This window comes from Austrofundulus limnaeus, unplaced genomic scaffold (assembly GCF_001266775.1).
Source record: "Austrofundulus limnaeus strain Quisiro unplaced genomic scaffold, Austrofundulus_limnaeus-1.0 Scaffold37, whole genome shotgun sequence".
NCBI classification, from domain to species: domain Eukaryota; kingdom Metazoa; phylum Chordata; class Actinopteri; order Cyprinodontiformes; family Rivulidae; genus Austrofundulus; species Austrofundulus limnaeus.
Window position 1 is genome coordinate 860,775 of NW_013952439.1, and position 22,499 is coordinate 883,273.

Below are 22,499 nucleotides of genomic sequence, written 5' to 3' on the forward strand. Positions count from 1 at the left end.
TATATATATATAATCAACACAAATCTGTTGAACTTGCAAACATGACTTGCAAAAACTAATGTGAAGTACCGGTATTTTGAGTGTTTAGTGCTTTTAATGCATCTTTTATGTTGATGTCTGCTAAATTTCCCTTTTAAATGGTGCCACATCTGTAAGGAACATGCATTTGTGGAACGAGCAGTAGAGCTGAGTATGGGTTGCACACATAAAAAAAAATTGCCAAATCTTCTCTGCGAAACTTTTATTTAATTTTTTTTTGCAGATATTACTGAAACTTGCATTGAGATTCTGGTAACTCCAGGTGCTGTCAATCAGGTGCTCGCTTTAAGATTTATTGCCAAGAAGCATTGTTAAAACAAAAATAAATCTATGAAACACTAATTTCCTTACATTTTGTGCTCAGTAATATATATATATATATATATATATGTGTGTTATTTTAGGTATGTTTAATGTCAGGTCTGAATAGCACTAATACTGTATAATTTACATCTTAAACTGTATTCAGAGCTTTGAGGGTGTGGTTTGATTATATGCTACAACAGCTTGCTGTACAATCCCTCAGACTAGCAGTGATGTCATCCTGTGGGTTTGTCCTGACCACTGGCTGCAACACAAACACTCCTCAGGTGTTTCCTGCTCCTGAAGCGATGCAGCACTTTACCAGGAACAAATTACCTGAGGGAAAACAAACTCAGCTCTTTACCTTCACAGCCGTCTGCTGGTTTTGACCCATTCACACGAGGTTTAAATGGTAAATGGGCTGAACTTGTATAGAGCCTTTCAAAGCATTTTACAACCATCTGTGGTCTTATTTGTCAATCCACACACATTCAGACGGCACTCTGCTACACATTTTAATCTGAACAAAGTGTTCTATATTTGTACATCGATGGGGCACATCAGAGGGAAGGAGGGGGTTCTGTGTTTTGCTCAGGGACASCTAGACATGCGACTACATACTGGAGGAATAACCCAAGACTAATTCCTACAACCAACAACAGTATAGTTTGGTGTGAAAATGAAAAATGGCAGTTGATGTTTAACTTTTAGCATTTTATATTTATTTACCTTCTTTTATTGTAGTTGTGTTTTTAATTTGCACTGATTTGTTGTGACCTGTTTTTTATTTGTTTTACCTTGTGAAGCACTTTGGTTGATGCAAGTAATTATTGGAAGGTGCTTGTAAATAAAGTTTTTATCATTATTATTATAACCAAAAACCTGTAAATATGCATGCATCTTTTTTCTTATTTTATGTTTTTATTAGAAGCTTAACGTCAAAACATCTAACCTAACATTTCAGTCTCAAGTATTTTAATCCTCTTTATGTGTGGGACACAATTCTTCACGTAATAATAATGTTACACGTCTTTACATTAAACAGATTGTTTTATTGAAGGCATGTCAGTTAAAATGTTAAAAGTACAAATAAAATATGCTGTTATACAAAAACTGGACAGGTTTTTTATATTCATTAAAATATTTAGAGATTATTATACATTAAGTCATATTAAGGCAAATGTGAATGTAAAGTTTAGATGTATAAACCAAAAATGGAAGCAGTAAGAAAACATAGTGCTGATGCAAAAACTAAAGTAAAACAGTTAGAAAACTTTTTTTCCCCTGGAGTGTTAGTGGACCAAACAGATAAATAATACTCTATATATCTATATAAGATTTTTACAATAAAAAAATAAGAAGAATCTAATGAAAATGCACTTCATGAAACAGTGTAAGGTCTCAAACTTATTTCTGCCCATCAATAACTAAGAGTTAAAGTGGGACTTAGCAAATCTACTTAGTGACTTTGACCCCTTCAGAAGGGAGCAGCTGAAAGAAAAACAACAATAAAAGGAGCTGAACTAAAACTGTTCAGTAAGTGCTGTGTGGAAAACCAGCATTCAAACACAGATGTTTCTCTGTGAGAAGGTGCTGTGTGTTCATGTCAGGATTCTTACAACAAGGTTGTGCTGTTGACCTGCAGAGATCACTTCATGCTGTATTTTTAAAAGCTAGACTTGTTGACAATGTTGTGCACATTAGTGTAATTACAGGTTGTCTGGTATCACATTAAAAGTACTAAAATAAAGTTCATAGATTTGATCATGAGACAGTTAGAAACTCTAGACCAGGGTCTGCGCTAGTGTTGTCCAGGTACTGTTATCAGATACCAGCATTTTTACAAGTACTCTTACAAAATGCCCCGACTAGAAACCCATACCAGAATTGACACAGGTGTAAATACTCCATTGAACGTTACAGTTTACATTTCAAGTGAAAACAGTTCCACGTAAACGAGTTGGAAGAAAATCCACCCATCAGGGTCTCAAGTCCATCACAGGGTCACATAGAGACAACCATTCACTTTCTCACACCCAGGAAAAATTTAGATTTGCCAATTAACCTAGCATCCATGTTTTTGATCTGTGGGAGGAAACCCAGAAAAAGCACACACGCGCACACACACACACACACACACACACACACACGCACACACACGCACAGAGAGAACATGCGAACTCTATCCAGAGACGGCCCAGTCGGGAATAAAATCCAGAAACCTTCTTGCTGAGAGGCAACAGCTCTACCAACTGTGCCACTGAAAGAAAATCTTGTGTCATTTTTCTGTATTTTAAAATGATTCAGCAGCATGCTGTATTTGATTTGATCCCAATAAAAGAAATGTGTTTTTAAAGTCATTGTGTGAAGTACTTGGTATTGGCAAATACCCAAACTTAAGTTTAAGAAACACTGATACCGGGACACTAGTCTGCACCAAACAAGACATTTTTAGATAGGAATCATTTTGTATGTTTGTACAATCGCAGCTTACCCAGGAAACCTGAATCTCTCGATTACACAATGCTCTACATCGATAAATAGTTTTAAAAGAAAAAAACCTGCTGCTACACATTTACACATCGATCAGTTAGGTAACTWATTATACAATAAAAAAAAGTGCTCTTAAAATGTGAGCTGCTGCTGGCTGAGGCTGGCGGTCTCAGCAGTCAATGAGAACTGTGTCAGACACATGATATCAGCTCTCAGCTGCACCTCCACAGCTGCCTCAGGCCTGTGACTCTAACATGAGGTGACCAGTAAGTCAACCTTCGATTATCTCGTCCCTTTGTTTGTTTTCTGGCTCATATTTAGTAAAAACACGAAACACTCTCTGTCGTCGAATCCGTTTTTTTATATTCTGGTGAAACCATCCGGGTTTAGTCAGCACTTGTACGAAGTGCTCTTCTTCTCTGCCCCGTCGAGTCTTTTATTTCAGCTACCATCTCTTCAGAACCGTCACCATAACAACCACAAATGTTCTGACAGGTTTTTGTGGCGCCGCAGTGAGAGGTGAAGCCTCAGTGGGAGAGGAAGAGWCAGAGCCACCCACCCACCAAACCAAAACTCCTGCACCAGTAAATGGACAGCATGTTCCCAGATCAGGTGAGGCCTGCTGGTTGACTGGATGACCAGATACAGGTTAATTAATCAGTGGGGTTCTAAATGCTTGGTCTGTAACTCCTGTAGTGTTCCAGGTTAGGCTGTCAGGTAGTGGTTTAATCTGTGAAGGTCAGAAATTATGTCCAGAGAGTTGAGGGAGCCATGCCTTCTTTAGAGGTCGACGGAGGCAGCAGGTTTTCCTCACCCAGGAACTTCAGGGGAAAGTGGACCAGGAACCCTCGAACGGCCTTAAGCTCCGCCTCTGCCTGCTCCGGGTCGGTGTCACAGAGCGGCGTCTGGCTGGTGTACTCCTTCAGCTTCCGATGGTTGGAAACGGCATCGCAGGGAAGACAGTAAAAGACCTGTGATAGAAGCCGCACAGCAGAGGAAGGGGGAAAAAAAACGTGAGAAATTTACCTTTGATGATTAAAAAAAGTTAAGTTTGATGGAATTTATACCTTGTCGTAAATGATGGCGTTTAGTTTAGCAGTTTCGTTCCAAACCAGAAAGAAAAACTCATCACTGATCGGATCGTCTATAGTGATGCTGGGGTCAGAGGCTGCTCCGACAAGAACACTGTTCAAAAAGAAAAACAGAAAAATACAGGCTTTATGTTGATATGTAGTTGGAACATACATTAGTCCTGCTTTTTAAGGATTGGGACTCATCTATTTTTGGTACCAGGTACACTTATTTTATGGGGTGTTTAAGTATTTTTATTATTAATTGCAAAATGTTTTATTTTATTTTATATTATTTTTCTGTTTTTTTTTCTTTTCTGATATCTATTACTGTTGGATGTTGTTTTGTTTTTACTGTCTGGAGGGACTACAGATGTAAATTAGCCTTAGGCTAAATCTGGTGCAATGCATCAAATGTTTTTATGTTTGTTTTAATAGCACACTGTCCCAAATAAATTCATTCGTTCAAAAATCACTCGTTCATTCTTAAGCATGGTGTTCGTTATGAACAGCTTATTATAAATTAGCCAAGAACACAAGCTGTGATTAATTTGGCTCAACCTCACACACGAGGTCCGAGTCCTTTCCTGCAGCTGAGGTGAGGTTTAACATCCAGATTTCTAAAGCCAGTTTAAAAGGTCAGAAACCAACAGGYCAATGCCCTTGCCTGCTCTCCCTGAAGAAGGTGAACTCAAAGAGGTGGCTCCCTGTCCAGTTTCTGAACTTTGCCCAGAGAAACACCAGAAAGAAATATTCAATCACTAGGCGCTCCCCCACACCTCCACACTGGATCAAGTTGTTTAAGCTTAGTCCCAGAAAGTCACAGCAGAGATGCCAGGATTAGCCCTGACCTGAAGCACTCTTTGCGTAGCGCGAGAGTGAGGGGTCCTGCTTCGTACTCCTCTCCTCCCATGATGGACGGGACCCTCTCCTCATCCTCCACCAACACAGCGAGCTCGCTGTCCCGTTCACCCAGCATGCTGCGGTCATTGATGTTTGCTGACCCTGAAACACCAGTAGAGTACAAACCTTTAACATTTCCTGGGTTAGGTCCTGTATATTTAATTCTTAGGTCCACAAGCACAAACAAAACAGTTGATTCATGAACTAAGTGAACACTTTAAAAATGTCAGCTGACAAATACTAAGAGGAGTCAAATTTAGATACAAAAAAGGATCAGAGTCTCACCAATGATGTAGCAGCGGTCATCAGCTATCAGGGTCTTGCTGTGAACATAGATCAGCTCAGTGACAAGCGACCCGGAGAGCTTGGAGTGAGTTCTGAGACCACAGAAAGTGATGTACTCCGTCCACTGGTCCTTTACTGCGGAGGCGAGCAGAATTATATGACTTACAGCTGATAAAACTAAACTTTTAAGAAACTTTAAAAAGGAATTCATGTAAATTGTGACTAAACTTGGGAGTGGTTCGGTAACAAGGTACCCTAAAGAATTAATAAAAACAGAGTTTAGATTAGTGTTGGGTTTGATATCAGGAAATAAAACTCACCCTCACTAAGTTTGGACAGGATGGAGTCCTCTCCACGGCAAATTGTCCTTGTACATTAAAAATGACCAAAGTTAGGCAAATTTACATAAAAAGAACAGAGAAACCAGCTGTTAAAAATCTAAGCATAACAGTTATTTTAAAAACACACCTGAGCACCAGATAAAGACATTTTCTTGTGGTTGTGAGAGTTTACCTGTAAGTGTAATGTAGAATAGCCTGGATGGCATTTCCACCTCCTGTCCTAATGTCTCCCTCAAAACCAGGAAGTAGAGGAATCACCACAAACACCCTGAACTTCTTGTGCTCTCTGCAGTGACACACAACGCTCATTACGTTCATGTGTGGCATTTCAGCAGCTTTTAGAGATTACATTTTAAACTGAATATGACTGGAGGTGTAACACAAACTGATCCCACCTGTGAGCGCGCAGGATTCGCTCCACAATCGCATCGCCGATCCCGTTTTCAACGACCTTCTCCTTCGCACAGCTGATGAAGAACTGGTTCTAAGGGCAGAGAGGAGGCAGATGGTGGCTCAGCGGGAGATGAACACCAGAGCTGACAGGAAGCTGGCCAGCATTCGTGGAATCTTCACATTAGGCCCCAGATTTTTCAGGAATGTGAATATGTAAAATTATTCTTCATGATGAAGCAACTGATCCTGGGTTACCTCGATGTAGATGTAGTGCTTGCTGTTCTTGATGGTCTCTATGTAGGCGTTCTGAATCGACCTCTCAAATGTTCCAGCGGACCAGGAATGAACAGAGCGCAACACCTGAGGAAACGACAAGTTAAACTAATTTTCTGTCACTGGATGCACGTTATTTTGTTCTCCTCACATTGTGCGTTTTCTCCAAATATAAGAACTAGAATCAGAAGAAAGCAGGATGTTTTGTTTTTTCAAAATTATATTAAAATAATTCCAAACAGATCTTATTTTTACACAAGCAACAAGAATCCTTATAAAGGACACCAAATAGGGCACGCCTGCTCCGACTAACACAGATTGTAACAAGAGAACCGTTGGCCCTGAAACCTGAATAAAGCCACCCTGATACCTAAAACTACACGACAGGGAACAAAGGTTACAGTTACAGGCCTTCTATTTTAAAAGAGAAAACACAACAACAACAAAAGCTGCTGTGACATCTCTGCCCAGCACTTGTTGGAGAAGATTAAAACGCTACCTAACTAACTTTGAAAACCATTAGGGGACCCGTTAGCTTTGGCTGAATGAGACTGGTGTCAAGACCAAGTATTGGTCTTGGTACACTGTGGTCCTGGTCTTGACTTGGTCTTGGGTTAGGTGGTCTTGAATACTAATTTACTAACACTAGTAACAAGCTAACATCAACAAGTTTGTGTCAGTCTCACGAGTCTTCAGCTCCAAGAAGACGAAGACATGTGACACCGACTGAAAGACAGTCATCTTAATAATTAATAATCTGCTGATAGTGTTGGCTTCTGCTAAATTGCACTTGTTTATGTGTTTAGCATTAGCTTCACTAATTGTTGTACACAGTGAATAGTTGAGTGTTAGCAAAGCTATGTTTTTAGTTAGTGGATTAGGAGTTAACAAAGCTAATGGTTTGGTTAGAAGTGTCCACCACTGCTTAACACAGAGGTTCTCAATTCCAGTCTTCGTGACCCACTGTCCTGCATGTTTTAGTTGTTTCCTTACTTTGGCACACCTGATTTAAATGAATGGGTGATTGACAGGCTTTTGCAGAACTTTTAGACCTGCAGAAATGCAGGGAAACAACTAAAACAGCTCTCCACTCAGCCCTCACCCATGTAGAACAGAAAAATTCATATGTAAGGATGTTGTTTGTGGACTTTAGTTCAGCTTTTAATACAGTTATACCACAAAACCTGATCAAAAAACTGGGCAATCTGGGCCTAGGCAGGTCACTAATATGTTTATGGATATTGGACTTCCTGAGCAACAGACCCCAATACGTCAGGATGGGAGACCGCATATCCTCAACTCATCTTGAACACAGGCACCCCACAGGGATGTGTCCTCAGCCCCCTCCTCTACTCACTCTTCACATATGACTGCTCCCCCATTCACACCTCCAATAACATCATCAAGTTCGCTGATGACACCACCATTGTAGGACTGATTATGAACAACAACAAATCAGCCTACAGGGAGGAGGTCTGGCACTTGGCAGTATGGCGTAAGAACAATAATCTGGAATTGAGCACAAAGAAAACCAAAAAGATGGTCGTGGATTTCAGAAGATCACCCGTACCGAGACCATGGCCCTCCTCATCAATGGAGTGGGGTTGAGAGAGTGGAGCACCTTAAACTTCTTGGAGTACACATCTCTGTTGACCTCGCATGGGCCTTCAACAACCATTACCTAGTGCAGAAGGCAAAACGAAGACTCTACTTCCTCAGGAGGCTGAAGCTCTCCCACCTCCCTCAACACCATCGAGAGCATCCTTCCTACTGCACAGTCTGGTTTACTAGTTGCACAGTACAGGACAGGAGGGACCTGCAGCGAGTGGTGAGAGCGGCGCAAAAAAAAAATCATAGGAACTTCGCTTCCCTACCTCAGGGACATCTACAACTGCCGACTCCAGAAAAAGGCTACCAGCATTTCCATGGACATTACCCATCCTGGACCCACTCTGTTTTACCCCCTCCCCTCTAAAAAAAGATTYAGACAACTGAAAGCAAAGACTAACAGGTTGAATCACAGCTTCTTTCCCCAAGCTGTGAAAGCCATCAACCCTTCAGCCATCATATATAGATTTTATTGCACATGTATAGATTTTATTTTATTTCATTTATTTGTTATACTTTTTAAAACTGCTGCCTGTGAGAGGATGCTAAACTGCATTTCACTGTTTTAACACTGTCTTTGAACATTAATTTTATCAGCAACAATAAAGCTATTCTATTCTAAAACATGCAGGAGAGTGGGTCACAATGACTGGAATTGAGAACTACTGGTAATGGTACATTCATCTAGTTTGAAGCAGACATTTTTTTAATTTTATAAGAGGAGTTTGTTCAAAAGGACTTGAACAAAGATGGCATTGAAATGATAAATTCAAACCAAAATGGGCGACTCCCTGTCAGGTTTAGGTTTTGTCACACCCACAGAATTTGTTTACATCCAACAGATAGTGTTGTGGTGAGATATCAAAAYATGCCACACCCTTCAGCAAACCTCAGCAAGGTTTACATGTCTGTTAACAGACAGTATTAAATGTGTTTTCTGCCAGAAGTTTTTAGGAACTGCTATTAAATTTTTCAGACTGGAGTTGTTTTGAAACGGCAGCAATCCGTTTAGTCTTATATTAGCTCTACTTGGACTTTGTTTCTCCAAACTGAGGTTGTTTAAAGATCTATTTGCAACAGGTAAGATATTAATTGTTCATAATCTTTTCCACAGACGATCATTTAAAAAATAAACTGAACTACTGCTTGAAGAAGTCGGATTTCTGTCACTCAGCTTGCTTCTATCCTCCCACAGCCACACTGTGGACTGAGCTCTAGCTCTATTTTAACACTAAATTAGAAGTGGCTCAGCAAGTTTTGCCACAGATCCCATGAAGCCTGTTGAAAAATGCTTTTCACTCGTACTCTCTGTCCTCACCAGTGTTTCCTCTGGCTCTGCCGAAGAGGACAGAGTCAATTTTTGTTCCACGCGCTTTTCTTTTTTGTTCCACCATCTGCTGCTGCAAGAACAGAACCTCTTTGTTGTGAGGAGAACCATCTGATTTGCTGTTAGATCGGACCTGCTGCCCAAGTCAGGAGGGACGTTTGTTTCAATAGTTTTGTCAACAGAAAGATCCTAAATCATCCTACATTGTGATATGACAGAATCTTAGCCTGGTGCTGTGTCCTCACGTCATCTCTGGACTCAAATGATTTTATAATGTGTTAATGCTAAAAGCTCATGCAACAAACTGCATCTGTGTATTTAATTATCAACCTTTTAAAATGCTTGATGAAATGTTCGGTCTAGTTAAGGAGAATTCTGACAGACATTTGATAAATATTTACTTMAACTATAAAAACAAGACTTTAAAAATACTGTAGGCTTTTTAGTTTTTATAAGTTAAAAAATATGTTGTCGGTTCGATGTCGCCATGTTATTTACGATGCAAAGCTTTCCGAGTTGGTGCTCCTGTGTGAGTTCAGCTCAGTTTGAACGTTATTTTAGGAAGTCTGACAATCAGCCCTTTTAAATGAAAACAGAGCGTTGACAGAGAGGAGAAGGTAGAAATGATTCAGCCTGAAACTGAAAATGGGAGGACAACAGAGCTGCTTCAGCTTAGCCTGTTAGCTTTGGCTTTAGCTCCTGAGCTAATAATCTTAGCTCTGGAGATAACGCCATATTAATAATAGTTAACTCCCGAGCTTATTTATAAAATTCCAGAGCTAACTTACTAAACTTCCTGTTTGATTGTTTCAACCCATATACTGTGCAGAACAAAGAAACTATTACAAAATATAACTTTGTCACACGTTATACCCAAATATCAAACGGATGTGGGCCAGGTCTGGCAATGATGGCAATGTTTTTAAGATGGCGTGCCACAACTGGCCCAGTTTGTGTTTTGATTATGTGTGCTGGCCCATGCATAAACCACCTCTGGCAAAACCACTTCTGGACCACCAAAGGGCTGACATTTTTAGTGGTATGTGGGCTGAGTGTGGCCCAGTTCTGGCCCACACAATGCACTACGTGGGAAGCTTTTGAAACTTACTCTTTTTTGTTTCAATCTCAAGTGGCAGCTATCATCAATCATCATCATACCCAGAATGTATTATGTCAGTAACAAAACGATGTGCATAAGTGAAAAATGTTGCATAAATACATTTTTTAAGTAATTAGAAGTTTTCAGGTGTCGCAAACAACTTTTACTAAAATAGAGAAACAACAACATAATAAGGGTAACTTGTGACAGTAGTTTGAGATTCCTTTCAGCATATTATCTGCCTAAATGAAGAAAATTAATTGGAGCAAAATGTGATGCACCATGAGTTTTTGAAACACAGGATTTGCATAACAATTGTGGAGCAAAATAGCAACAATCAATGAGTATAATCCAAGATATTTAAAAGGAAACCACTGTCTGTGCAAATTATGCATTTRTATAATACAGATTTCTGAGAAAAATCTTCATACCGATCACGCTTTTTTTTCCCTCCAGATACACAATGAATTAAAGTAAAACATWTCAGTTAAAAACAAGTCAAAACCTGCCAAAAGCAACTGTCAAATCCTTGTTGCTGCTCACCGACACGTGTCTACAATCTTTGTACAATCTGCTTCCCTGCATGAAACTTCTGCTCTGACTCAGTAGCGGCGCCGGTGTTAAATTCAACTGGCTCTGCTTTGCGTTTCCAAAACATCACAAGATTTCCTGATTCAAACTCTGATCAAAACCAAGTGTGCATAAAATTTTACCTGAACTTTGGCTTTGCTGGAGCCGGGCACGGTGAATGGCAGTGAGTCAGCAGTGGAGTGAGACTTGGGTAGAAGGTAAGGGTAGAAGTCATCTCTGTACTTGACTTTGAARATCTAAAGAAAATGAGAGCAGTGAATTCACWGTTTTTTTWWATTATTCAGCAAATAAGGCCTGTGCAGCTTCTGAAACCAATTAAATCTATATTAGAGCATATAACTTCCATAATAAGTCTTTGTAAGTCACCTTAGTGAAGGTCCAGCGCTGGATGAAGTGTCGGGCCACATCTCTGGCAGCTTTGCCGTGAACAGCTGCAGACAGGTCACGCCACGGCATGCGAGGCACTTTGGTGCGGTCGATGTTATCTGAAAAGAAAACAGAAATCCTTTCATCCCAGCRTTCAAACGTCATGTTTAAACTGACGGGAGTTCAGATAATAAACCTTCAAACGGCCGGTCCAGTTGGACCCAGTCTCTTGTGATGAAGTTGCTGTAATCTTTGCCGAGCCACAGTTTGGTGTTTCCAGCCAGACTATCTGGACCTTGTTCTGGTTGAATGACCGGCTTTGGAACATCAGCTGTGCCGTTATCCTGGGTAACAGAGATGGCCTTTAAGTTTTGAGTCTAAGAGCAGCAAGCTTTATGAGCTGCAGAACATTTCCCTACCACCACATCACTCGGCTGCTCCTCAGTCGCACCGTTCGACTCTTCTGTAGAGCCCAGGTCAGTCAGCCGGTACCGACTGTCGTCCCACCTCCCAAACGCCAAATCTATACCCCCGACAAAGGCTACGGTTTGGTCGATGGCCACCATCTTTTCATGATGAGCCCAAAAAAACACCACAGACGACACGTGGTCAGGATGTCGCATCACCTGATGGATCAGAAAAGTGAAATAATCAGGAGTAAAACRAGATCGGTCCGGTCTTTGAAAGTGAAAGTCTGCAAAGAGCGCACGGACCTTGATGTTCGGGTGCATGTTCATCAGAGTCCTCTTACTGTAGTCACTGCTGATGCCGAGTGCCAGTTCCACCTCTTTGTACAGCAGGATACATATTTTGACGCCTTGTTCCTGCAGACAGAAGGTAAACAGCAGACAGTGGGAGGAAAGCTCACGTTATGGTTAAAAAAATCATTTCAACACTATCAGAACAGAAGGAATCCATACTGCTTTTCGTTTAAGGATCTCATCCAGCCTCCAGTGGTTATCAGTTGCTGGCCTCTTTAGGAAAACTTCAGGACTGAGCCTGAAAAACAATAAACATTAAATATATCTTTACAATTATAGTCGAAAAAAGGTTGGGGAAAAAAGGGTAGATAATGGATGGAGGGATTTTGTAGCATGAGATCTCACACAGTGTCTTCAAGGAATTCTAGAACAATAATTACACGAACACACTTCACGAGTAACAAAACAAAGTTGCTGTTGAACATATACAGTATAAACATCTGTATGCTGCAAATATATAAATCCAAATTCTTTAGGTTCTCACCACCAATCAGTGATAAAAATCTCCTCCTTTGCTTTCTCAAGAGCATCAGCTAGGTCTGCAAAGTAGCCACTTCCATTCACATACCTTAAATGAAAAAAAAAAAAAACAGTTAATTGAGTTGGTTGTTCTAGTTGTTATTAAAAGCAGCAGATTATAAAACTGACCATTTAGTGAGCGTGTTCTCCCGTGGAGGAGCAAATCCACCGAAGCGCTGAACTTTGAGGAAGTCACATGATTCTGCCAGCCGGTTGATCTCGTGGCTCCACCAGTGGCTCTGTCTGTAGCTGCTGCACTTTATTATCAAACTCCTGATCAAAACCAAACAGCGATGTGTCACAAAAAGGTGATAAAAAAAACAGGGCTCACGCTCAAAACTCAAAGAGGATTTACCGTGTGAAGTTCTCAATGCAGACTCCATATTTGGTGCCGGTGTCAGCACGACCCACTTTCACCTTAAAATCTGGGTCAAACAGCAGCACGAAGTTGATCACAGCATTGTCTCGGCTCATGTACATGAGAAAGGAGTCCTTCACCACCAGCCAGCGGTGCGACCAGCGGAAACAGAAGCGGTCGTGGCCGATGCAGTTCAGACCTTGGATCCGGTGACCGCCAGACCTTTTCATGATTGGTCCCTCCCTGAGACAGAGCCATATTACATTTAAATAAGACTTCTGGTTTGGACAATTTTAAGCAAAGTTTGAAGGTGTAGGTTATAGCCAAATATTTTATTAGTTGTAAACAGATTAGACTGGTAGAGTAGCAGTGTGCTGATGCACTTTTTGGATTAAATAAATGTATTACACCTTGTATTAATAAAATTAAATCCACTGAATTGAAGTCTGCAAACAGATATAACTGGAACATTGTGAACTAATCACAACATGGTTGTTAATCAAACTCAGCAACACTTTAGCATTATTCAGTCCACTACAGTCCAATTTTTCTATTAATTTCTCTTCATTCTGTTGAACACTATTAGTTTCTCATCAGCAACACCTACTGTTCAAAAGGAGAACTGCAGCATCACTGCTGTAAACAGGAACAAACACTGAAGCTGTGCTTCACACCAATCAGGTGACTCAACTAATATTCCAGAGAAATAGGTCCATCGTTTCTTAGGATTCATAATGTTGAAACTATGTTTGATGCTTACTGCTGTTTTCAAACACAACTACAGTTTTTTTCCATGAATTTTGCACCAGGCTTCATTACAACGTTAAACTGTGAGTCAGGTTTTATAAACATATTTTTGTAACTTTTAAAAGGATCTCGATTGTTTGCACATATTGTGCATAACATGTTATTTCGCTATTCTACTAAAAGTTAATTGTGACATATGAACACATCAGTTACTTAAAAAAACTGTATGTTTATTACATTTTTCACTTAAGCCCGTYGCCATCTTGTTACTGATGCAGTGCATTTTATGAATATGATGAGGGGTTACAAGTGAGACTAAAAAACAAAGAATCAAGGCCAAAAAGCTATAATATSTGACAATAAACTTATATTTTGTATTAGTTTCTAAGTTCTGCACAATATATGGGCTGAAACGATCAGTTGTGATGTTTAGTAAATTAGCTCCTGAGCTATTATTATTAGCTCTGGAGCTAATGTGAAAGCTAAAAGCTAAAGCTGAGGTTCTCCTTCCAGGAAGCAGCTCTGTGGTTCCCCTCATCTTCAGTTTCAGCCTGAGTCATTTCTACGGTCTCCTCTCTGTTTTTATGTCTGAGCAGACCTGAGACCAAAGAGGATTGCTGCCAATTAAAACAACTTCACTCTCCAAGATTTCATAGTGAATTATGTTTCAGCTAGTTTAGAATCAGACTTTAATTATTCCTCAAAGGTGAAGTCATTCAGAACCCATCTACAGCAGGTAAGATATTCATTGTTTATAACTATTCCATTCCTTATTACTCCAGTACTAAATAACCTTGAGTACTTTTATTTACTTTATGTGAAATATGGCGTGTTGCTTACAAGCCTTTAGGCCCCAGATCTGTGACAAAAGAGAGAGGACCGATGGAGAGGAATTCCAGCTGAAAAAAAGAATAAATAATTGCCGCATGAATATAAAATTTATCAAATATATTTAATAAAACTCAAATATAGTAAGCGTTTACCATGCTGTGATCATTTCGGCAAAATGTGTTCTCCAGCAGACCATTCAGGTACTCCTCAAGGAATTTCTGCATTAAAACAATTATGTAAGCACAACATAATTATAAAGAAAATTACTTTTGCAAAAAAATGTTTTCTGGATATTTATGTTTCTCTTTCAATTGGGGTTAGAATAAATATTTAATAGAAGATGAAGACGAACACGTAAACTATACTGCATTTAAAAAAAGTAAATGTTTGTTCTAAACAGCTCTGCTTCTTAAGAACATTAATCTTCAAGTATTATTAAAAAAATTAAACTTCTTATAGCATCTTGAATCTTAATACCCCTTTGCTGGATGTACTTCGGGTCCGCTCCGTGCCCTGCAGGCTGGGCATTTCCTCCGACATGTTCCCCAGCTGCTGCCTCTCCTTTGCAAACCTTCATTTGAATATTTAAAGTAATCAGTGCTCGAGAGATCTGACATTAAAAAGCACGAAGCAGCTCAGATTTCAGAGCCAGAGGCTGATTTGCATGACTGAGATGAACAGACAAACTCAGACCTTCCAATAGGCAGCAGGTGACACATCAGCCTGTGCTTGTAAAGGTCCCGGTGCAGCTCCTGGAAGTGTTTGTACTTCCTCTTCACTACCCAGTGGAAGTTTCCGTGTGTTAGACGCACCGTGTACAGGGTTCCTACCCGAACCTGAAAGTTTTTATTCAGATGTTGTTGTTTAATAACCTAAAGGTGCATCTAAAACTAGATGGCCACCTCTGATCCACTGTAGCCCACACATAAATGATAAATCACTGAATTTTACAGACGTTGAATTAAACCTTGGTGTCRTAGTAGACATTCAATCACAGCGCATTATCCAATCCTGGTCCTGGAGGGTCGTGATCCTGCATGTTTTACTTGTTTCTTTGCCTCAACRCATCTAATTCAGTGACTTAATTACGTCTTTGAATTCTGAAGAAACTTTATAATCACCTATTTATTTAAATCAAGTGTGTTGAAGAAGAAACCTCTAAAACAAKCAGGATATCAGCCCTGCAGGGTCAGGATTGTCCACCCCTCCCCTAGGCACCAACAGATTTTGCACATAACTTTTTTTGTTTGTTTTTAAAGCTTTGACCAAAACAGCTTTAACTAAGACATTTCTTAATATTAGGTGATTTTGATCTAAAGCACCTGCTTAAAACGTGACCTTTAATTTATTTTGTTTATAAGACAAATTGATCTAAATAATTCCTTTAAAAATGCAGAAATATCCAGCTGTATAACTATGTGGTAAGTGTTTATAAGGGAAAACTGTAATCAATGTGATATAAAACAGAGTAAAAACATTAACGTTTGACTGCTACAAGAATCAAAAAGGGATTTATTTGATAAACATAAAGAAAATTTTTGCACGTTTCAAATAGTGGCTGATGTAATGTAAATTAGCCTAAGGCTAAAACTGGTGCAATGCATAACTGTAAAATCATTTTAACCCCCCAATAAATAAATAAATACATGTACCTTTGAGCGAGTGGTATATTTCTCCATGTTGTCCACCTTGCATGTAATAGGAGTACCAGGAATTAAGTAAGGTACACCTTCTTCTTTAATTTCAGGGAGGCGATGAACCACGAGGAATGGATAGCCCTCTGAAAAACAAACCTTTTATTAATTTCATTCTGATGCAGATGCAGAATGTTTCTCGATTTACAGCCAACAGGTTGAGTTGTCACTCGACAGTAAAGGCAGACCATTATGATTTTGGTTGTCTGTTAGCAAAATACTTCACCAATCACTGGACAAACTGCAATGAGTCTTGCAGAAAATAACCACAGATTAACCTGGTCAACACAAATCAGCATGGCTGCCACAGCTGATCAATATTAGTGGACTTAAAAATGGCTCTAACACAGTCAGTAGATACTGAAATAAAATTAAGTATGAAAGAAGCTGGAACTGAGTCACAACATAATCTGACACTAACAAATTACCAAAGAGCTTTGTTTAAAATGTTGCTATTACTATTTGGATTCAACTCCATATCTGTTAGCAACATATCTCATGGCTCACTGAAAGGATTTTAATTTTAATCTTGAAAGAAAATAATTATGAGACATTTACATTGCTATGTCAGTGCGGTGTACATGTCTTAATGCTGAGCCTTTTATGTCATTTGTCCTTACCGCTGGTTGACATGAGCCCATCCAACTCATCTGGACTCAGATTGTGAACGTCCCGAGAGAAGCGCCTCTGGCCCAGGTTTTGTGCAGCTGAGGTCAGAGCCTCGGGCTCGATCACGTCCTCTGGACTGGCCATTGTGCTGCTGGTGGAGGAGCCAGCACTACTAACAACAAGAAAAGACAAAAAATAGAAGTCTAAGTTTGTTTATCAGAGAATATTACTGATGATACAAATTTATATTTTATAATTGTTCCATATCCGTGTATTGATTTCCAGTCATTTCTGTAGCCTACTCCTGAACCTAGCAAACTCCACTACATACCTAACCCCCAACCTAACCTCCCSTCAGTCCACACCTTTGTCTTAAACCTTAACCCAAAAACAGTGTTTGAACTTATGAGGCCTGGCCGGGGCTTAAGCCTGTTTTTGTTTTACATTTTTGGGTGGGACTTTCAACTTGTACTGGAATCAGCTAATASGAGGGGTGGTCCCATTCTGGTTTCAACTTGCAGGATTCTGTTCGAAGTCCAGTGGGGTTGCACAACGTTGGAAAAATCTTGACGCTGTGATTTTTTTCCTAACCCTGTGATATATATTGCAATATGAAAAACATAGAAGAAGCGATTCGGCAAAAATGAACAGGAAGGGAGGTGGGCGGGTGGGTCAGAGAGGAGCAGTAGTGCTGCTACACATCATTAAATTATTTCAGATTAGATTTTATGGCAGCTGGGGTGTGAATCTTACTCTCTCACGATTTGATTCTATTCTGACTTTTGGGGCCACGGTTCGATTCAAAATCGATTTTTCATTCAAAACTGATAACGTGAGCCCATTTGTCGTGTTTCCAAAGTGCTTCATCTTCATTTYGCAAACCTTGCACAAAGTGAAGCTCAAGTCAAACCCAGACTCATTCAGTAAAAAAACCAAAATGAGCCCAAATCTTTGCAGTCAATGAAGACAGGGGTCAGCTGAATCTCTCTTTCCTCCAGTTCTGTAGTTTCCTCTTTGTTTTGGTGCTTTCTGCACATTCATGTTCCAGAAGCAGCTGCGTGATGACATCAGGATGTCCCATGTAGTTACAAAATGGAGGCTGAAGGCCACTGGATTTGCTTTATTTATTTATTTTTTATAAAAATCGATTTTGGGACATTTTAAATCGATTCTGAATCTTTGTAAATGAGAATCACGATTGTAATGTAAAACGATTTTTTGGTGCACCCGTACCATCTAATGTGACAGCTCTTGGTAGTGGAGTGATAAGTTGCTACATCGTAGCCACGAATTATGTCACGATTCCTGCTGCTAAAAAACAAACAACACTTAGCCTGGCAGGGGAGCAAGTAGGGACTGGCAATCCTCCAAGCCTATACTACACAGTGGGAAACCCTGCTCATGCTTTAGTGATTTAGTCTCTAGATAATACATCGATTTAATTTGCCTCCTTCATCGCAGGACCTGCAATGAGACTATTGCAGAGTTCGACAAGATTTTTTTTCTTTACCTGCCCGACACGAAAAGTTACCTGCCCGAAACAAAAATGTTCAAAATTTGATAAAATATAAGAAAAATGTGTACTGTATTCGTAGTACAAAAACATGAACATAGTTATACAGAGGTACATAATATATGACATCTGATTTAGCAGATGCAAACATTGCAGACTGAGTCACTAACAGTCAATTGTTTTATCAAAAACATCTTCAAAACCCTTTTTTAGACCTTTCCAGTGTTTCCCCTRSAGTACTGGCCTTGAGAGGGCTGCTTATAAAAACAGAATGATCAACAGCAGAAGCTTTGTTTTAAATATAATTAATTTACAGAACATGAAAGTCTGCAATTTGCATTTTTTGTATCTTATATAGCCTCTCTCATATCTAAAGATACATTTAAGATATTTTGAACTGGAGTCTCCCTACAACTTAATGATAAATCTGACGTTATTTATACTAGTCAGAATGTAACAGGTATTTTGAATTGTCAAAATATATTCAGATGTCTTTGTTTGTTTCTTTCTTTTATAAAAACAAAACAATCTATGTACACCATAAAAGTAAATCCTACCCTGAATTAAAAGGGTGCAGCATTAAGAAAAAACTCTCATATGTGCCCCTTATTTTCAAAAATCATCTTCAACAAACAAACAAGCTCAAGAAGGAAACATCTCCAAATTAAATAAAAAGTAAATGAAACAAAACAGAATAATAAAAAAAACATTTTTATTACTTTATCCTAAATAACTAATTTGTCTAATCTACGTAGTCATAAAACAATTTCAGACATCTGGAATGTAAGCGTGGTGAAGCCAAATAAATGCAACATCGGCCTGCCATACTGTAAGCCTGTTGAACTGACCCACTGCTGCTCTGCGCTCTCAGAGCACAAGCCGACACTAGCAAGATGATTTATGACTGAAAGAACGTCCACATCTTTTCATCATCTCTGTGGGTAACAATAGATAAAAAAACAAGTTTTTCCTGCAACAACTTGGGTGTGAAAAAACTACGGTTGATAAAGCTTCGCTCTGCACAACATGCAGTGGGAGGGAGGAGGAGGAAATGATCCCACGACACAACGACAAGACGTAACTTTTCTACAGCGGGAGGGGGAAACTTTGAGGATTTATTCTCTCTATACGAGTTTTAAAACGCTATGTTTCTTCATTTATTTTCAGAATATTTCGAATAAATGGCCCTATAAAAAAATTAAAGAAATTGTTTACCTGACCGGTCGGGCAGACATCGGGACACACCCACCTGCCCAACTATGAGTTTTACCTGCCCCGGGCAGTCGGGCAATAGGATTTGTCAAACCCTGGACTATTGCACACGTGAACACTACAATGAAAACGCTAAAACGATATATTATGCAGATATAAAGGTCCAGTACTTCAACATATGGCTGATTGCTCTGAGTTGCAGTGAGATTGACTCCTCCATTATTTTTTCCTCCTCAACTCACCCCAAAGGAAATCACTTTGACTGCTGTCTGCTGCAAGTAAGATACTGATGACACAAAGCTACTCCAAAGAAGCCTACTTAAAAGAAAATCAACAGATAGTTAAATGCATTTAAAGGGTGAATAAAAACACATTAATTCATACTATGAATTACAGAACTTTGTGGTAAATGAAACAGTTTTGAACTCTCAGCTTCAGGCTTCAGTTAGGCCACTCTAAAGACAATCTTATAGAAGCGTCAACGTTTTGGTTCCTATTTTGAGGCTCGATTCATCATCGTAAAGTCTGAGAAGGTTTGTAGCATGAAATTCACGTGGCGCAGTGATTTGAAGTGCAGCTCACAGGAAACAAAATCCCCAGAATAGAAGGCGTCACACAGTTCTGATGTGTTGTGGCATCAACATGCTGATACAGGCGTCAACGTTACGACATACAAGACGTGCAGAACTCAGCTAAGCAGAGGGAGAGAAGGGTGTGCAACAGGACGTTTGTATGTTGTGTGCGTGTGTGTGTGTGTATGTGTAAGTCTTTGAATAGCCGAGTGTTTCCCCAGCAACAAGGATACAGGAAATGAATGAGTGTGTGTTTGTGTGTGTGTCTAAGGCAAAAAGAGGGAGAGAAAACTGAAGTGAGAAAGAAATAAAGCAGAACCGCATCTATAAAACAAAAGTGGGATTACGTCCTGAGTTTTTCTTTTAATTTTTACATGAGTTACAGCATTGAAAAGGAGATAAAACACACACAAGAGGCTGGGTATCAGATAGGAAACAACTGAATTCTGGGWATGTCATTCGCTAATTACTAACAACGGATGTGATTTTTTTATGTGCACTTCTCCTTTGTTGCAGTGGTTTGCTGAAATCACAGTTCCCTCCTGTTTCCTCTCAGCTCATAGTTAACAAAACAGATGGGAATGAGCTTGAAAAGCTGAGGTGATACGTAACAAGTTACCAGACCTCACTTTAAACATTTTTTTTAAGTTTGCACTTCTATTTAAATAATCTTCTGCTGTAAACATTGTGCTTCACTACAAGTGGAATCCCACTTGAAACTGAGAATTTAAAAAAAATGTAGAATAAAAACATGAGAAAAAATAAAGACCTAGTATTCCTTAAGGCCTTGTCACACTAGACCAGAGGTTCCCAAACATTTTGTCTTCTGACCCACAAAATATCCATGGCAAAAACCCGTGACCCCAAATATTACTGGTCTGAGTACACAAACTTCATTAATAACCCTAAAAACACAGGCTTTTTGACAATCTAAACAGTTTGTACACAAATATAAATACTTATCTTTACTTATTTTGTGTTTTTGTAATAATTACAGGGAAAATATTACATCAGCAATTTTTTTTTTACCCTTTAAATTGATTTCTGGAGATTATCCAAGGTGCTTCATGACCCATAATTGGGTCCCAAGCCCAACTTTGGGAACCAAAGTGCAGTGGTTCCCAAACTTTTCAGCTTTTGACCCACAAAATAACAGCAGCAGAGACCTGTGCCCACAACTGTTTTTGGATGATAAACATTTGTATCAGGTCAACTAAACATGGGCATAGTAACAATATTTTTATACTACATTTATCCATTTTAAATATACTAACTTTACTCCTTCGTAACAACTAAGGCAAAAATGTAATTAATTCAGAAAATCTTTTCAGGACCCCACCTTGAGTTTCGGGACCCCACTTTGGGTCCCGACCCCAACTTTGGGAAACACTGCACTAGACAACTTATGCCAACTTATGAAACTATTTTTATGTCCCCACCTTGATTTTTTGGGACCCTACTTTGGGTCCCGACCCCAACTTTGGGAAACACTGCACTAGACAACTTATGCCAACTTATGAAACTATTTTTATGTCTAAATTGCTAATAAAAGTTATATATTTGATCAATTTGTTTGAATTACATTATTTACACGCCAAAAAGAAGCTTATTGTTGATTTTTTCAATTCCATCTTCAACGYAGACGTCTTTAAAATGTTCATAAGTTGGCGTGAGTTGTCTAGTGTGGCAGGGCCTTTAAAGAGTAAATAGGAGACTGTTGGGGTCTCTTACACTTCTCACAACTTAAAAGCAACGAGGAATCACGGGTTCTTTTTCTAGAAAGATGAAATACCTCTCTGTGGTAAGAGTGAGAAATACACACACAATTTTCAAATTCAGTAGCTCAAGTTTTTTAAAATAAATGATATTTATTTACAGAATAAAATTAACTACTTATGTGCAAATTAATGTTAATAATCAGGACTTTATGAGTTAAAACATCCACAATATCTGGTACGTGTCCGTACTAGTTATGTAAATATGACAGCTCAGAAAGAACGTTTGACGGTAAACTTTAGGCTTAGGTCTTGACAAACCAGGTGTTTACAGGCACATTAAACTTACGGCAAGGTTAAGATTAAGAACAGTAAAGAAAAGGAGGATTAGTTTTAAGATTTAAGAATTATCAATTATCTTATCAAAGTATGGAAACCGGAACAGCACCCTGCGTTTGTCCACAGCGTGTTTATTTCCCCTTTGGTGACCCCTGCAAGTAACTGAACTCCAAATCAACTTTTTTTTTTTTCAGATAAACTGTTTAAATTGAGCCTCTTGTTTCCCTCAACCTTCGGTCATCATCTTCAGTTTCAGAATCATTTCAACAATCTCCTCTCTGTCAACTCACTCTGGGCTGAATGTCAGATATTATTAAGGTTTACTCTGAATAGAGTCCGCGGCTTCAGACCGAAGCACCTGTCATCATCATTTACCCAGAATGCTTTATGGCATAATTAACATGGTGATGTCTGTGTGACAATATACAGGTGCTGGTCATAAAATTAGAATATCATGAAAAAGTAGATTTATTTCAGTAATTCCATTTAAAAAGTGAAACTTGTATATTATATTCATACATTACATACAAACTCATAT

The 22,499-nt window shown here is 39.1% G+C and overlaps 1 protein-coding gene across 2 annotated transcripts in view; it reads right to left on the minus strand.

The window, feature by feature from the left end:
• Positions 1-2,889: 2,889 nt before the first annotated feature.
• Positions 2,890-22,499, minus strand: part of pld2 (phospholipase D2) — a 23,791-nt gene continuing 4,181 nt past the window's right edge. The window contains exons 2-24 of one of the 2 annotated variants that reach the window (XM_014006698.1): positions 16,622-16,779; positions 15,960-16,087; positions 15,001-15,143; positions 14,785-14,878; positions 14,460-14,525; positions 14,317-14,375; positions 12,727-12,972; positions 12,501-12,644; positions 12,337-12,420; positions 12,012-12,090; positions 11,805-11,915; positions 11,511-11,717; positions 11,288-11,435; positions 11,092-11,210; positions 10,848-10,961; positions 6,083-6,187; positions 5,830-5,918; positions 5,607-5,720; positions 5,414-5,460; positions 5,094-5,228; positions 4,757-4,910; positions 3,903-4,020; positions 2,890-3,806 (exon numbers count right to left, since the gene is read on the minus strand). In XM_014006698.1, coding sequence (XP_013862152.1) covers positions 3,582-3,806; positions 3,903-4,020; positions 4,757-4,910; positions 5,094-5,228; positions 5,414-5,460; positions 5,607-5,720; positions 5,830-5,918; positions 6,083-6,187; positions 10,848-10,961; positions 11,092-11,210; positions 11,288-11,435; positions 11,511-11,717; positions 11,805-11,915; positions 12,012-12,090; positions 12,337-12,420; positions 12,501-12,644; positions 12,727-12,972; positions 14,317-14,375; positions 14,460-14,525; positions 14,785-14,878; positions 15,001-15,143; positions 15,960-16,087; positions 16,622-16,754 — 2,862 coding nt within the window. In that variant the 5' untranslated portion in view covers positions 16,755-16,779 and the 3' untranslated portion in view covers positions 2,890-3,581. Of the gene's footprint in view, positions 3,807-3,902; positions 4,021-4,756; positions 4,911-5,093; positions 5,229-5,413; positions 5,461-5,606; positions 5,721-5,829; positions 5,919-6,082; positions 6,188-10,847; positions 10,962-11,091; positions 11,211-11,287; positions 11,436-11,510; positions 11,718-11,804; positions 11,916-12,011; positions 12,091-12,336; positions 12,421-12,500; positions 12,645-12,726; positions 12,973-14,316; positions 14,376-14,459; positions 14,526-14,784; positions 14,879-15,000; positions 15,144-15,959; positions 16,088-16,621; positions 16,783-22,499 lie in introns of both variants that reach the window. The other variant, XM_014006697.1, reaches the window with a different exon arrangement.